Source organism: Brachycentrus maculatus, unplaced genomic scaffold (assembly GCF_059751285.1).
Source record: "Brachycentrus maculatus isolate JH-2025_06_01 unplaced genomic scaffold, ASM5975128v1 h1tg000049l, whole genome shotgun sequence".
Taxonomy (NCBI): Eukaryota; Metazoa; Arthropoda; class Insecta; order Trichoptera; family Brachycentridae; genus Brachycentrus; species Brachycentrus maculatus.
In genome coordinates, this window is record NW_028280803.1 from 1496877 (window position 1) to 1513453 (window position 16577).

The 16577-nt window shown below is 34.7% G+C and overlaps 1 protein-coding gene across 1 annotated transcript in view; it reads left to right on the plus strand.

Annotated features, from left to right (window-relative positions):
* The first annotated feature begins 11178 nt into the window (after nt 1-11178).
* LOC148312179 (paired mesoderm homeobox protein 2A-like) overlaps nt 11179-16577 on the plus strand; it is an 83716-nt gene continuing 78317 nt past the window's right edge. The window contains exon 1 of the mRNA XM_088277753.1: nt 11179-11458. Coding sequence (XP_088133879.1) covers nt 11248-11458 — 211 coding nt within the window. The 5' untranslated portion in view covers nt 11179-11247. The remainder of the gene's footprint in view (nt 11459-16577) is intronic.

Here is a 16577-nt window from a genome sequence, read left to right on the forward strand (position 1 = left end):
TGTTTGTAAGGAGACTTTACATCCCCAAAGAAGGTAACATTAAGGCCCAGCATTCATAATTTTCTCTAAATCCAGGTAAAAACGCTGTTTTTGCATTGAAAAAATAATAAGATTTTCTTCGAAATGATTATGTTGTTTTGAAAAGAAAAGAGTTATAAAAAGGTAAAGAGTTGAAAAAATTTTTTTTTTCTATAAATGTTGTAAAAAACCAAAAAAAAAATCTAATTCTTTTTAAAAAACGGACGTGAGCAGACATGTGACCTCTCCGTTGGTCTGGTAGAATGAACGCTACTTAATGAATGCCGGGTATTAACTTTGGTTACATACTTTGGTATGGTAAGATATTTTAAAACCATTTTAGTACTGATATATTTTCTTATATAAGCGTAGGGCTGATCACCTTTTCATCATGTGTAAACGATCCAGATAACACTGCGTTTATATGAAGCAGTGCCCTATGCACCATTGGGGTGCGATTTGAGTGTGTTAATTTTAAATCCAAAGTTTTTCCTAGAATTATTTACTCTGTTGACAAGTTGCTGCAGATGTTCAGCAGTGTACCTAAGGAGTTATGTCAGGAAAGAAGAATATGGCGTTCCATCCACTTTTCCTACCGCTTCAGGAAATGGCGTGATGGTAGTAGTAGCAGTACAATACAATACCACAACATTACAAAATGATAACATATAAGTTGTGGTAAGGTTTTTCTTCTTCCGTATAATTGTACCCGGTGGTGACCATGCATTCCTGTGCTGACTGCCAGTTCGTGCTGCCTTGGTCAGGGGTGAGAGGTTGCGAGGGAGGGTTTGTAAGGGGGGGGGGGCATGGCACTAATCCTGTTACCAGGGAGGACATATTCAGCCCTTGAAAAAGGAGAAGCCTTTACTTTTCGGGTGATTTATCCGTAACAGAAAGAGAGTCGAGAAAAATTATAAATGAGATGTTTTTTGTTGCTCTTTGGAATCGTGACTTGAGACTTCACAGCCTCCGAGAGTCAAAATTTGTGTTTTTTATAGAATTATAAATGTTTCATGTGTGTAAAGTGATCACTTAACAAGCCTACGACAGGGAGTAAGCCCTATAAATACCCAGACTTCCATATGTACGTTTAGATATCAAAAAATGATATTTATTTTACTGTAAACCTGCCCACATCTTTTATTCTCAAAACTAGCAAGTGCGCTAGTCGTCAAGTTGGTAAACTTGCGCGGCGCGCTGTCATAGTCTGTGCGAGTGATGTGTACTGAAGTTTTCATACTAGATTTTCAATATTACCTTGATTCAGAGTACTACTTTGAATATATTTTTCAATATTCATACTTTTTTAAATACAATATAACATCCAATTTGTTTTGTAAAATGTCCAATTTGATTTGAAAGGCGTCCTATTTGGTTTCTAAAACATCCAAATTGAAGTGAAAAATCTGCTTTAAAATCACTGTAAATATTTTATTATAAATAAGTAATAATAAAATATTTATGGTGATTATAAAACAAACTTACATTTTAATTGTAAAATGGAAAATCATAAAGTTAGTGCTTCAAATATAAATTATATGAAAAATCTGTATTTGGCAATTTGTGGTAGTATTAATAAATCCCACTTGTACCAATTTTTAACTTGCTATAAAAAATTACAATATAAGTAGGTACGTAAGTTTATTTTGCTAGATTTCCCAACACGCGATGCCACTGGTGAAGAAAATACGTACCTACATAATGTCTCGCACAGGAAGGGTCGCTAGTCGAGGCGACTGTTGAATATTTAATGAAATTAATAGAAAAATGAGGGAACTTCTTCTGCACGAGCTGCCACTGCATATCACAGATAACAATATTTCCTAGCCTCGTTGCTCTCCTGACCAACTGTCGTATCTGCGTTTTCACTACTTACTTTAATTTGCGTACCGCAAAAAGTACAGAGTTTTAGTTCGTTGGGCCGCGTTACATGCGCAGATCCAGACTATCCATCCTCTTTCCGCAAGGGTAAGCAGAGAGAATAGATCGCAATATCAATCTGTCGTTGCAAATAATCTTCGCGTCTTCCAGATTCTTACATCTCCTCATATGTACCAGCTGTCCGGCAGTCCGTTTTTTTTTTAAATAAAAGCTACTACAGTCATAAGATCACGCACCGAACAAGCGCACTGATCCGAAGAAAGACGGCCAAAAGCACAAGCCAATCTAAGACAATCTTCCGTTTTATCATGCTATTCGGACTGCCGGACAGTAAAATTCCGTGTAGTGCACAAGCGCCCTAAATCAGTAAATAAATGTATAGTGTTATTCACATTGATGTCTCAAATTTTGGATAAAAATATATATCGCTCACTCCTTTCAAGAACGTCATAAATCAAAAATCGTCAATTTTCAGTTGTGCATGTTTTCGGAACGCCCCGAATATGTACTATATCCCAGCAAAAGAGTAATATTTTTAACTTAATATTTACCCGCTACAGGGCAGAAAAAGTTGTTTTTGCATTTTGAAGAAAAGGTATTATTTAATTAATTTTTTAAATATTCTAAATATTTTTCAAGTGGAGAAAAAACATTCAGGTTTTACCTAAAAAGATCTGTTGCACAGTAAAAAGTTCAATAAGTGGCTTGATATTTATTTTTAATACATCGTGCTATATTTTTTAACTTAAAAAACGTTCTCCTGAAAAATCAAGTATTTTTATTTATGACGTTCTTGAAAGGAGTGAGCGATATATACCCATATATATTTTTTCGATTAGAGCCTTTTTTCGTGTACGAGTTTTCGGTAGCGTTTATGGTAAGTTCTTATTTTATTTTACGGAAATCTTCTTGTAATATATGTAAGATTCGTCCTGAATGATTACACATACTAGAAGACGTTTTGAAAACATGATATTAAAGTAACATTTTGCCAGTTATTTTATTCAAAATGTATGATGTGTCGAAATCCTAAACAAAGATTTGGATTAAAAAAATGCGAAATGTATTGTAGTTGTCCGCCTCCGTAGTGTAATGGTCAGCACGCTCGGCTACCGTTCTGGAGGTCCCGGGTTCGATTCCCAAGGGGGGTAAAATAAATATAAGTGATTTTTTCAATGTAATATTTGGACTGGTATCTGAAGCGGAGGGCTGGACCTTTCCTTCATGTATAAACGATCAAGATTACACTGCGTTAATATGACACAGTGCCCTATGCACCATTGTGGTGCGGATAAGGGTTTTATTATTATTATTATTATAGTAGTTAAAAAAAGCGGAATTCTCCTAATATTGTGTATATTATCGATAAAAAATGATGAGTTTAATACATATAAATAAAATAAAGCATGAATCACATCTCCCTTGTGGTACGATTGGAAATAAATGACGCATTATGATTACAAGTGTGTTTTGGTAAGAGCTTCATACTCGGGCGCCACGTGCCGCAACTGGCGTCGCGTGGCGAGCACGTGGGAAGTGATTCCAGCCCAATAACACGATTATGAGCAGTGGCGGCCGTAGCGTGTAGCGCGTACCGAGGGTAGCTTTGGGAGTGCGATCTGGGAGTGTGCCATCCTTATTGGATTTTATTGTAGTCTGCATTGCCAATATGTGACCGAGAACGCAATGCGGTCACTTATATAAATTAACGTTTTAATGTATGATTTATATTAAATTATAATTCCAAACCATTTCATAATTGAAAAAATGTCTTTTGATATTTTAAAACGGACAAATATTTCCATCTACTAACTATCATATTATTTTTTGTCATCAAAGATAAAGAAGAATATGGAAGTCTGGCAATTTACGGATCTTTCAAGTGATCTAATATGTTAAGCCCCCTAGAGATCAATAAAATTGCGACTTAATTTCTAAACAAAATGTCACAAAATTTCTTAACAATGGCTGTAATAACTAAAAAAACAATAGACTTACAAGAATTTGAGTAGTGTGGTGGTCAATAATGGGTAGAATTGGTGAATATTACACGTATGTAAAGTGATCACTTAAACTAGCCTATGACGGTCGACAGCCCCGTAAATGCCCAGACTTCTTCATCTTTGATGAGATGTCAAAAAATACTTGGTAAATACCACTATTTCTCCTTTACATTTGGTCTTTTTCAGCTGTACTGGCTTCAATAATTTCATAAATTGATTCAGCACTCTCCGGTAAACAGTGATATTTACCAACTAAAACTTAAAATTTTAATAATATTAAGTTTCAGTTTTAAATATGATTTAAGGAAATGTGATGATGAAATGTAATAATAACTAACTAACTAACTAACTAACCATCACGCCGCTTCCCCGCAGGGGTAGGCAGAGAGAATAGAACGCCACACCGCTCTGTCTTTGCAAACATTCCTCGCCTCTGCTCCTTTTTCCAATTACATTCGCCTCATAAATTTGTTTTACCGTTCTTTCCTCATTCATTCGTTCTACATGTCCAAACCATCTCAACACACCTTTCTTAATTTTGTCGATAATGCTTATCTCAGCTTTGCATTCCTTCCTTATTGCACTATTCAAACGTCTATCATACATCGTTTTGTCGCACATTCTTCTAAGAGATCTAAGAGATGTAATAATAATGTAAATTATTAATCGAATTGTGAAGTTTGGTGGATTATTTTTAGAGTTTCGGGCGGTGGAGGAGGTTGGGCGCAGACTGATTGGGCCCCGCAATACATTATTGGGCGCAGGTGTCGCGTCAGTCAGGCTGACAGCGGCGGCGCGGGGGGGCGTCGCCGCTGCTCATTTTTCACTATTGACAACTTCCTCGCGAAGAAGACGAATGAAAATGTCTCGAAACACACTCGCGAATATTGGAAAATGTCACTTTAAAGATTAAAAATGCCTCGAAAAAGGTTTTAGGCGAAGAATTAGCGTAGTAAGAAATATACTTCACAATAAAGAACGATGTTCAGTACACAATTTGATACTGAAGCGAAATAAGGCGCGTATTAGGTTTATATATATATATATATATATATACATATATATATTTATATATATATATATATATATATATATATATATATATTTATATATATAAACATATATATATTTATATATATATATATATATATATATATATATATATATATATATATATATATGCATATATATATATATATATATATATATATATATATATATATATAAATATATATATATATATATATATATATATATATATATATATATATATATATATATATATATATATATATATATAATATATTTATAATTTTTTTAATCATGTTTTAAAAAAATCATGTAAAATAATTGGGAAAGAATCATACATATATTTCATGAAGGAATATTAAAAGAGTTTCTGCTCAATAAAAAGCTTCTTTTCATCTTACCAGTAGATGTCTCTTCTGAAGTTCTAGTGATCCACGAATAATGTTTCAAAATCGGATCATAGTATTGTGGTTGTCAATAATGGGTAGAATTGGTGAATGTTACGCGTGTGTAAAGTGATCACTTAAACCAGCCTATGACGGTCATCAGCCCGTCACAAATGCCCAGACTCCCATATTCTTCTTCATCTTTGATGAGATGTAAAAAAAATAATAATAAGGAATTCATATTTTTTTATACATCTTATTATACATAGAGTCTTCCTCAGTTCCTATTTCCAACTACATTCGCATAACATTTTTACCTTTCATTCCTTACTCATTCGTTCCACATGTTCAAGCCATCTCAACAATCCCTTCTTAATTTTATCAATTAAAATGTCAGCTTTGCAAAGTAGTAGACTTCACACCTAGATCTACATTTATCTCTTTAAAAAACAATGACTTTGGATTTGTCAACATTCTTGCACACAAGGTGTATAACCTTTCACATATCGCTCACTCCTTTCAACAATGTCATGTATCAAAAAACTTGATTTTTAAGGAGATCGTTTTTAAAATTTAAAAATATAATGAAATATTTTTAAAATAAATATCAAGCCACTTATTGAACTTTTTACTGTGCAACAGATCTTTTTAGGTAAAACCAGAAGGTTTTTTCTCCATTTGAAAAATATTTAGGATACATAGAAAAATAATTTAACAATACATTTTCATCAAATGCACAAACATCACTTTCTGCCCTGTAGAGGGTAAAAATTAAGTTAAAAATATGCCACTTTTGCTGGAATATAGAACATTTTCTAGGCATTCCGAAAACATGCACAACTGAAAATTGACGATTTTTGATAAATGACGTTGTTGAAAGGAGTGAGCGATATGGCAAAAAGCACAGCATTGCCAGCATATAAAAGGCAGCTGTCATTTTAACGACTAATTTAATTTACTACAATGTTACATAATATGTCGTAGTCATACAGGAGAAAGTGACCAAGTGCATTGTTTTACAAAAACGTGATCATTGACTATTTGATATCTTACTAGCTTAATATAGCCTTGAAAAAATTCCAAAGGATTTTAAACTTGGAAGTATAATATATTGACTAGTTAAAAATGACTAACTACATTGGTGTTTATTTTCTTGCCAAGCAATAGTGACTTAAATGGCCCTCCTGAACATTTTACGTTTGGTAGTTGGTCACTTTCTCCTGTACGACTACGATATATGTGTTTATTTATTTACTGGTATTTTACACCCAGATCTACATTTATCTCTTTCAAATATTACTTTATACCGGAGTTAGTATCAGGACCCCATTGTACATAACCAGTTTAGCTTTCACTGTTAGACCAATATCAACTCATTCTAATTGCTGTTCCATAATATCTGAACGTTCTCACACGATTCACTTGTTCTCAGCGGCAAGTGTAGAGAGGGGGCTCTGTGCTCTGCTTCCCCCCGTCCCGGGGGGGTCATGAATACCCGCCGGGGGAGGGAGAGGGGTCCCCCGGGAGAGGGAGGGGGTTGATTAGTTTTTAATTCTCACGGCCGCGAAACGCGAAATATGTTATGGAACTTTAATGTGAATCCGAGTGTGTGGGAAATTCTTCGAATCATTTGTTTTGAGAATCATATCAATTTATTCACCTAAATCTATGTATATGACATATGTTACATATTTATTTATTTATTTCATAATGTACATAGTTCTCCGTAGTGTAAAGGTCAGCATGCTCAACTACCGTTCTGGAGGTCCTGGGTTCAATTCCCAGGGGTGGGGGTCAAATAAATAAAAGTGATTTTTTCACTCTAATATGTATTCAATATTACCACGGACCTGAAGCGGAGGGCTGATCACCATTCCTTCGTGTGTTAACGATCAAGATAACCCATTATACCGTTTATATGATGCAGTGCCTTATGCACCATTGAGCTGCGGATAAGGATTGGAAGAAGAACATTAATTTAATTAACTTAATTTTCCCCATTTCTGTAAAAGAGTTTTTACTATGGTGCATATGTTAAATTTAATTTTGATTTATTTATTTAATTTTCATATATCAATCATTTTGTCACCTGAATGCAGAGCTATCCTGACTGCGCATAGGAACATTTTACAGGAGAAGTAATTACATTTTCGAAAGTGAGTTTTTTCTCAATCATTTATTAGTATTTCCTTTTAAATATTTAGATTCATAATGTTGAATAGTCTATGTTTTCAAAAATCTTTTACACGACAAAATAGCATACCTAAAGTACACAATATATGTTATATTAACAGGCGCCGTGGCATAGTTGAGTAGTCGTGGGTTTGATTACTGCCAATTGCAAAATGAATTCAAGAAAGTTTTATTTTCAATTGGTCTGGGTGTTTGTGATGTATTTTTCACATTTACCTTCCATATCCTTACTTACTATCCTACCTGCAGACAAGCATCTAAAATAGACGCTTTGCGGGTTATTTCTTTTAAAAAAAATAACAAATTGATTTTTTTTGACACAAAGGACAGTTCTGCATTCAAATCAGATGACCAGCTGCGTTATAAATAAGTAAATTTAGTTTTACGGTGTCGAGGGCACATTTTACAAGATTTATTTATAAAATTACAATGTAAGAAAATAGTGTAACCAATCGAATACGACATGTCTACTTCCATTATGCTCTTATAAATAATAGGTACTTTTATATTTAGTTTCTATTTTTAATGACTTTATAGACAATCGAAGCAGGTTATACAGATTTATTGCATAATAATGAAAAATAAAAAAAATTACCATACCATAATGTGCCCTAACTGGATTTTCCCGTGCCGAGGGCACATTTTAGAGCACTTAATTAAAAATTATATGAATTGTATATGACATCAAAAAAGACATGGCTGAATGTTGCAATCTATTTCAGATTAACTCACCTTCATTATCCAATTATGAATAGCTCCTCCAATCTTAGTTTTGTTGTTATATCGCTCACTCCTTTCAAGAACGCCATAAATCTAATATCGTCAATTTTCAGTTGTGCATGTTTTTGGAATGCCCAGAAAATGTACTATATCCCAGCAAAATGGGCATATTTTTAGCTTAATATTTACCCGCTACAGGGCTGAAAGTGTTGTTTTTGCATTTAGAAGAAAAGGTATTGTGTAATTATTTTTTTTAATAAACTAAATATTTTCCAAAAAGAGAAAAATCTTTCAGGTTTTACCTAAAAAGATCTGTTGCACAGTAAAACGTTCAATAAGTGGCTTGATATTTATTTTTAATACATTGAATTGTATTTTTAAACTTTAAAAACGATCTCCTGAAAAATCAAGTTTTTTTATTTATGACGTTCTTGAAAGGAGTGAGCGATATGATATTATGGATAGTGAAAGCAGAGATTAGTTTGACGTGTTTCTGTGTTTGTACAAAAGTGTGTTAATTATGATTTTTGGGCATTGTTTGGTGCTTTTTTGTGTTATGTGAGAGTTATTCTTGATTGGATAGTTTTAGCATATCAATAGTTGTTTGACTGTCGTTGCAATTTGTTGAAATAAGGGATTGCTCTGCGGGAGTCCGTCTCGGAACTTCAAGTATAAATTATATTAGTATTAATTATAGTATATTCAAATATTTTTCAAAAATATTTTTGGGCAATAATACTATTTAATAATGCATTACTCGTACCACCCAAACCAAAATTTCATACTGTAGAATAGAATGATACATAAAGCGTAATATTTTTTTAAAATTTATATTTGAAGCACTAACTTTGTGATCTTCCATTTTATAATTAAAATGTAACTTTATTTTAATTATAATATTTTTTACTTATTGTTTTGAATTTAGGATCTTAAGTATGGTTTCAAAGATGTAAATAAGTTTTTTCAGTATTTTTTTATTGTTTATATTACAATTATGAATGAAATTTTTTTCCCTTGCAATATATAATTTTTCAATTTTAATTTTTGCTTAACTTTGTATCCATTTAAAAAAATGTTTTTTAATAATAAATTTACAACCTAGTAGACTAAAATCGTTGTTTTATTTTAATATTTAAAATTTTCTACATTTATGCTCAGATATCAACAATAATATATAAAAAAAACATTATTGTGACCCCCTTGAGAATCGATCCTGGGATCATGAGCATGGTGGCCAAATACGGTAATCACTACACTATGGAGGCGGACAAAAGTTTAATATAGTATGTTAATTTATATTATTTTTTGAGCCATGTAAATGCATAGACTTCCACACTCTTTCTTCTTCATTTATGTTGAGATGTCAAAAATAATGTATAAAATAATTCCCAATTGGAGATAATCCAGATTTGTGAAGAAGTATTGTTAGTATAAGGACACACTCAAAAATGTTGTGTTTATTTTCTTAATATTTTTTTTGGAGACACATTTACATATTACAAATTTCAAGAATGTACCCTTACTGAAATTCCCGTGCCGAGGGCACATTTTATAGTACTTATTTTTATGAAAAAAATAATTACGAGATGCGATCGAGGTGACATAAAAGCTAAAAATAAGGTGCAAGGAAATACAAGTCGTCCTTAAAACTAAAACCAATACTCGCCGCTGTCCTCAGCCAAACATTGTCCCTCGCTCGGGTTCCATCCCCAACTGTTGGTGCTGCCCGGGGTGGGGGCGCGCCGGCCAATAAGCGCGCGAGCCGCCCGCGGCGCAGCGCCGCCATTGGACAGCGCGCCGGGGGCGGCCCCGCCCCTCGCGGCCAGCTACCCTTATTGAATTAGTCTTATCATTTGATTGCGAGCCCGACCCGCGCGCGGTACTGTCCCTGCTCCGCGCGCCTAATCCGATATATCGCCCGTTATTGGATTAACCGCGTCTTGTCGTGTCTTCGATTAATTTTATGATTCGATTTGTTACCCTTGCGACCCCCCCGCGCTCCGCCCCCCCGATCGCCCCCCGACACCAGCTGTGCAAGGAATGCCCGACGCAATCCGATGACGATTACTCAAAATGACTTAGGCGAACTTTCTGATTGAATGTATCCGATTATAAACAATATCTTAGTTATAATTTATTACAATACTTTACATTCTCCGGGCTCAAAATAGATAATAAAAAGTCATACAAAACTTCGAAATTATTTTAATAATTAAAGGTTTTTTTTACTTATCTACCCATATATAATATGGTCTTAAGTACTAACAACTACTGATTTTAATTTTTTTTTACGATTTACTGAACTAAAAAATATTTATTTATTGCTCTCTATGTAAAAAAAGTGTGACTGAAAAAAAATTACCCGTATAAAAAATAGTATAAAAAAAACATTTCGTAAAATCGGTTTTGCGTATTTTCGTACATTTTTGACATTCGTTATAAAATCGGGACGTTTTGATAATATCGTGACAAATTTGTGACTAAGACCATCAAATAGTGTGTACTAACTGTTTGGAGAATTTGAGAGTTGAGGGAAGTTTCGTGACGTCATTTGTTCGCTTGTTCGTGGATTTGGTCGTCCCAGGCGTCCGGTAAGCTCGTCGGTGGCTTCTTTATATAAAAGAGACGTTTTGATAATATCGTGTGAGCAAAAGTTTGTGACTAGGAACATAAAACAGAGTGTACTAACTACTGTTTGGAGAACTTGAGATAACAGTTTGGAGAACTTGAGATAAGTGTTCGAAGAACTTGAGATAACAGTTTGGAGAGCTTGAGATAAGTGTTTAAAGAAGTTGAGATAACTGTTCGGGGAACTTGAGATAACAGTTTGGAGAACTTGAGATACCTGTTTGGGGAACTTGAGATTACAGTTTGGAGTTGAGATACCTGTTTGGAGGAGTTGAGAGTTGGTGTCGGCAGGGGTCGCGACGTACCTCGCGGTGGCCCTGGCGCAGGGGCGGCAGCAGGGCGCCACGCTGTGGGGCGCGGGCGCGGAGGCCGAGGGCGGCGGCTGGCCCATGGACTACCCGTACGGGATGCTGGCGCCCTCGGGCTTCGAGGGCGGTGAGCTGGCCGCCTGCGGGTACGGCGAGCTGGCCTCCTGCGCCCAGGTCTCGCAGGCCTACCGCTACTCGCGCGGCTACCAGCCCGCGCCCGGGCCCGCCCACTGCCCGCGCCCGCTCGCCGACTCGCACCGCCCGCCCATCTTCCCGCCCATCAACCTGCAACGTGAGTACAACCATAACCATTCATAATCACTTAATCGAACTTGTACTTTTCTACTCAACCTTTGGTTGAGTGGGAAATGAAATGATCAATCATTTACCGAAAATGGTCAACAATTTTCTGTAAATGTCTTTGCACTGTTCTGTGTCTGTCTGCTGTGCTGGTGGGGGTCGCCGAGGCGTCTGTGTACCGGCCAACGTCGGGTAGGAATCGGATCTAGCTGACTAACTGAACTAACTAAATACTAATCCCTTTCACTGCCTACATCGGGGTACTTCTATAAAATTTGGTGGTGGATTTACAAACTTGTATCTATTTTGATTAGCAGTGACATGGATATTGAAAGCTTTTTAATGTGAATTCACAGTAAAATCGGGATACAATTTTGTTTCACATTTTTCAACAAATTTCGCAACTTAGTTTAAAAAAATTGGTTTGGAAGAGAAGGTCTGTCAGGAAGCCTAAATGCTTCTGTATCAGATCTGGGAATACAGTGGGACATCTTTCAATATGTAGTTTTCTCCTATGACCTTTTTCTTCTTCTTCTTCCCTCTGTTTTCTACTAAGTACTCACTAAGTACTCATCACGCCGCTTCCTTGCAGAGGTAGGCAGAGAGAACAGAACGCCACAACACTCTACCTCATCAAACATTATTCTCCTTTTTTATGCCTCTATTCATACATACCCGCTGATTGTACTCTATATAATGATAAAAGTAATATCGATAAAATTAAGAATCACATTTGAAAACATTAAAAGTATACCTAACTTCGAGGCAAAACATTATGTTTGAACCCAATTTTTATCTTTTATATGCTAAGGGCAGCTAAAAGAGCCGATGCCGACGCGTATTGTTGGGTTGTGTGTGTGTTTTAAAATAAATATGCCCCGTCGGAAAACATTTAAGCTTTATATATACATATATATCGCTCACTCCTTTCAAGAACGTCATAAATCAAAAAACCAGATTTTTCAGGAGAACGATTTTTAGTTTTAAAAATATAATGCAATGTTTTAAAAATAAATATCAAGCCACTTATTAAACTTTTTACTGTGCAACAGATCTTTTGAGATGAAACCTGAAGGTTTTTTCTCGATTTGAAAAATATTTATTTTATTTAAAAAAAATAATTAAAGAATACATTTTCTTTAAAATGCAAAAACAACACTTTCTGCCCTGTAGCGGGTAAATATTATGTTTAAAATATGCCGCTTTTGCTGGGATAAAGTACATTTTCTGGGTATTCCGAAAACATGCACAACTGAAAATTGACGAATTTTGATTTATATATATATATATATATATATATATATATATATATATATATATATATATATATATATATATATATATATATATATATATATATATATATATATATATCCAAATTTTTATTATTTATTATAAGTTAACAATAATTTTGTCCTGAAAAAATCCTTAAAACCTGTAAACACATTTGAGCACCGACGGCTTTATTTTTGGGTCGTTGGTATGAAGTTGGTGTATAGGTAGGTACGTTAGATTAATTTTAGTCAAAATTTCTGACGATTTTACTGGAAAATATGACAACTGTACTGCTTCTAGCATGACGCTGTTTTCTCGCAGGGGTAAGCAGAAAAGATGGAACGCCACACTCTTCTGTGGTGACATACACTCCTCGCCTCCTTCACGTCCATACATCTAGTCACACATGCCCCCCGATTACGCAGACTTTTGACACCACCAGATTTAAGGTTCTGATTGATCTAATCGTGCCAAGTCTTTTTCCTCATGTATATTTATTTTATTTTTAACTTAGGTATTTATCAAAAAAAAATACAAAATGTTTGGTTAGTAGATAGTTCTTTCCGGAGTTGAATCATGGGCCCTAAAGATCAGCATTATGAACCGACTAGAAGCATTCGAAATATGGCTGCATCGCAGAATACTACGCATTTCATGGCCCAATATGGTCAGCATCGAGAATGAGCTCCAAAGAACAGGAGCAGGAAGACAGTTGCTTATCAATATCAAAGTCCGGAAGCTGTCCTTACAGGACCGTATATTTTTAAAGATTTTTCTTGATAGGTAGACACGGAAAAAATATTAATGAAACATAAAATTTTATCTATTCGAGTATTTTGCCCTTAAATATCACTAGGGAATAATTATTGTATATGATATTTTTTCACAAATTTATGTAAATAATTCGTTTACGTAAATTTTTATGAAGAATGAATATAGTTGGAAAAAGGAGCAGAGAATACCGAGAAAAAATTGTCTCTATCAGGTATGTCAAATACTTGAAAGCGGTCAGGTTATGTATGAGGAGATGCATGAATGTGGAAAAGGCGAATAATAATTGCAAAGATAGAATAATGTTACGTTCTATTATTTCGAAGAGGGTTGATGGTTATTTAGCTAATTACCCTATTTTTAACTCAAAAGTGAGGCGATGTAATAAACGGTGAAGTTTTATATTTTTCATAAATTAAAAAAAAACTGCATACTTAAGTGTTTGAGAAATTATTTGAAAATAAAATAAATACAATTTTAAGCGTATTTGAAAATATAATAAAGACAATTTTAAGCTTATTTGAAAATATACTAAAGACAATTTTAAGCCTATTTGAAAATATAATAAACACAATTTTAAGCTTATTTGAAAATATACTAAAGACAATTTTAAGCGTACCTATTTGAAAATATAATAAACACAATTTTAAGCTTATTTGAAAATATACTAAAGACAATTTTAAGCGTATTTGAAAATATAATAAAGACAATTTTAAGCTTATTTGAAAATATACTAAAGACAATTTCAAGCTTATTTGAAAATAAAATAAAGACAATTTTTTTCTGGACTCTTGTCATTCGATGCCGGTGACCAATTGAGGGCGCCACACTCCATACTGCATGTCGGGCAGAGGGCGTACTGAAACAAAAGACTCAAGACATCCCTTCCTCCTCCCTTCCTCCTTCCTCCTCCCTCCTTCCTCTCCCCGTGAGCGATTGCGGGTCTAATTGGAGCTGACGGCCGCTCGAATCTTACGGGGAGACCACCCCCTCCTTTTTCTGTTTTCCTCCCCCCGTTCCACCCCCGCGGACCCGCCCCTACGGCATTTACTTTGGAATGATTCCTTAGCGCTAAAGGTAATTGTGTGACGTATGCCGGGAGCTGGAAAACCCTCGCAGAACTCTCGTCATTAGTGAATAGTGTCGTATAATTAAATTAATTTATTTAACCTTTTGTTTGCTGGGATTATTTGTTTGCGTGTGTCTCTGGGTTGAACAGTAGAATTGGTTCTGAATAAAATTGTAAATAAAAAAACTTGTTTTTTACCACTAGAGCTTTATTTACTTTACTAGTTTCGGAAGCCACAAACTCAACTTTAACTTCGTTTATATTTTGACCCGAAGATGGAAGCATCTCTAGCTTCTGAAACTTGCCGTTAAAATAAATATATTTATTGTAACTGCAGACAGTTGGTAGAATTCCATATTGAATTGTTGGGTAATTTATCCAAAATAAAACACGGTTTTTTGGATTGAATTGGATTGAACACATTGAGTGTTTGATAATGTCCTAAGAAGACGTAACGCGTCACGTATTGAAATATGCATAAATAAATGTAGAATTCAATCCAAAAAACCGTATTTTATTTAGGATATATTACCCAACAAAATAAATATAGCTCAAATGGTAAAAAAAGTGTTTTTTTATTTACAATTTTATCATGTCTTACCATAAAGTGAATGCCGAAACAATAAATAAAATAGTTCTGAATAAGTGGCAACAATATAATGCAAGAAAATTAACTGGTTCGAATTACTCCAAGAAGGCCTTAATTACATCATCTTACTTTCAAGTTAAAAATACAGTAGACAACCCACATTTCATTGAAAAACTTAATATTGTAAATGGTAATAATTTTACAACATTTTGAGTGTGTCCAAATACTTGTTCACAAAATCTGGATCATCTCCAATTACAGAAATCATTTTCATATTTTTTTTAAAGTTTTTTTTTGCGTTTCTCATGTGTGTGATTATAATCCAGGATTCGGACCTCATATACTAATAAAAGAGTTTCTGCTAAATAGAAAGCTTATTTTCATCTCACCAATAGATGTCTCTAGTGAAGTTCTAGTGATTCAAGAACAAGGTTTCTAAATTGGTTCATATATGGTATATAGAACTTCCAAGAATTTGAGTACTATGGTTGTCAATAAGGGGTAGAATTGGTGAATGTTACACGAGTGTAAATTAATCACTTAAACCAGCCTATGACGGTCGTCTGCCCCGTAAATGCCCAGACTTCCATATTCTTCTTCATCTTTGATGAGATTTCAAAAAATAATATGGTAATAATTTTGTTTTTTTTTCGGGGTTACTTCAAATACGAATCACAGTAGTTTTCAATAATAACAAAAATATATACAATACATAAGAAAATGTTAGTACGGAGGATATAGTCAGATGGAGAAGACAGAAAAGACGATTCTGGGATGCCCATGTCTATAGAATGCAAGAAAATAGACTGGCCCAAATTGCTTTTCAAGAGAACCTAGACGGAAGGAGACCATCTGGATGACCTCCGAAACGATGGCGTGACAGCTGCCAGTCCACGTCACAAGAGACGGATAACGGAACAGACAGATCTGAGGATCTGTCTATTATGATTTAATTCATACGTTTCTTCATGTGCGAGTTCGCGACAATATCTATGGTTGAATTAGTATTTGATTGAAAAATCGTCTAGTGTGTATTTAGGGGTTATTTTTTTTAAATATTATCATTTTCATCAGGTATCTTCAACCGCTTCTCCGCCTCCATGGTGTAATGGTTTGGGTATTTAGCCATCATGCTGGACGTCCGGGTTATCTTCAACCGCTTCTCCGCCTCCATGGTGTAATGGTTTGGGTATTTAGCCATCATGCTGGACGTCCGGGTTCGATTCCCAGGGGGGGAGGTGAAAATAAATATTAGTGATTTTACATTTATTTAATTTTACCCTGAACTGGTGATCACCTTGCCTTCATGTAAGTACAAATCAAGATAACACTGCGTCAATACAATGCAGTGCCCTATGCGCCATTGGGTGTGGATAAGGGTTAGAAAAATAAAAATCTTCAACCGTT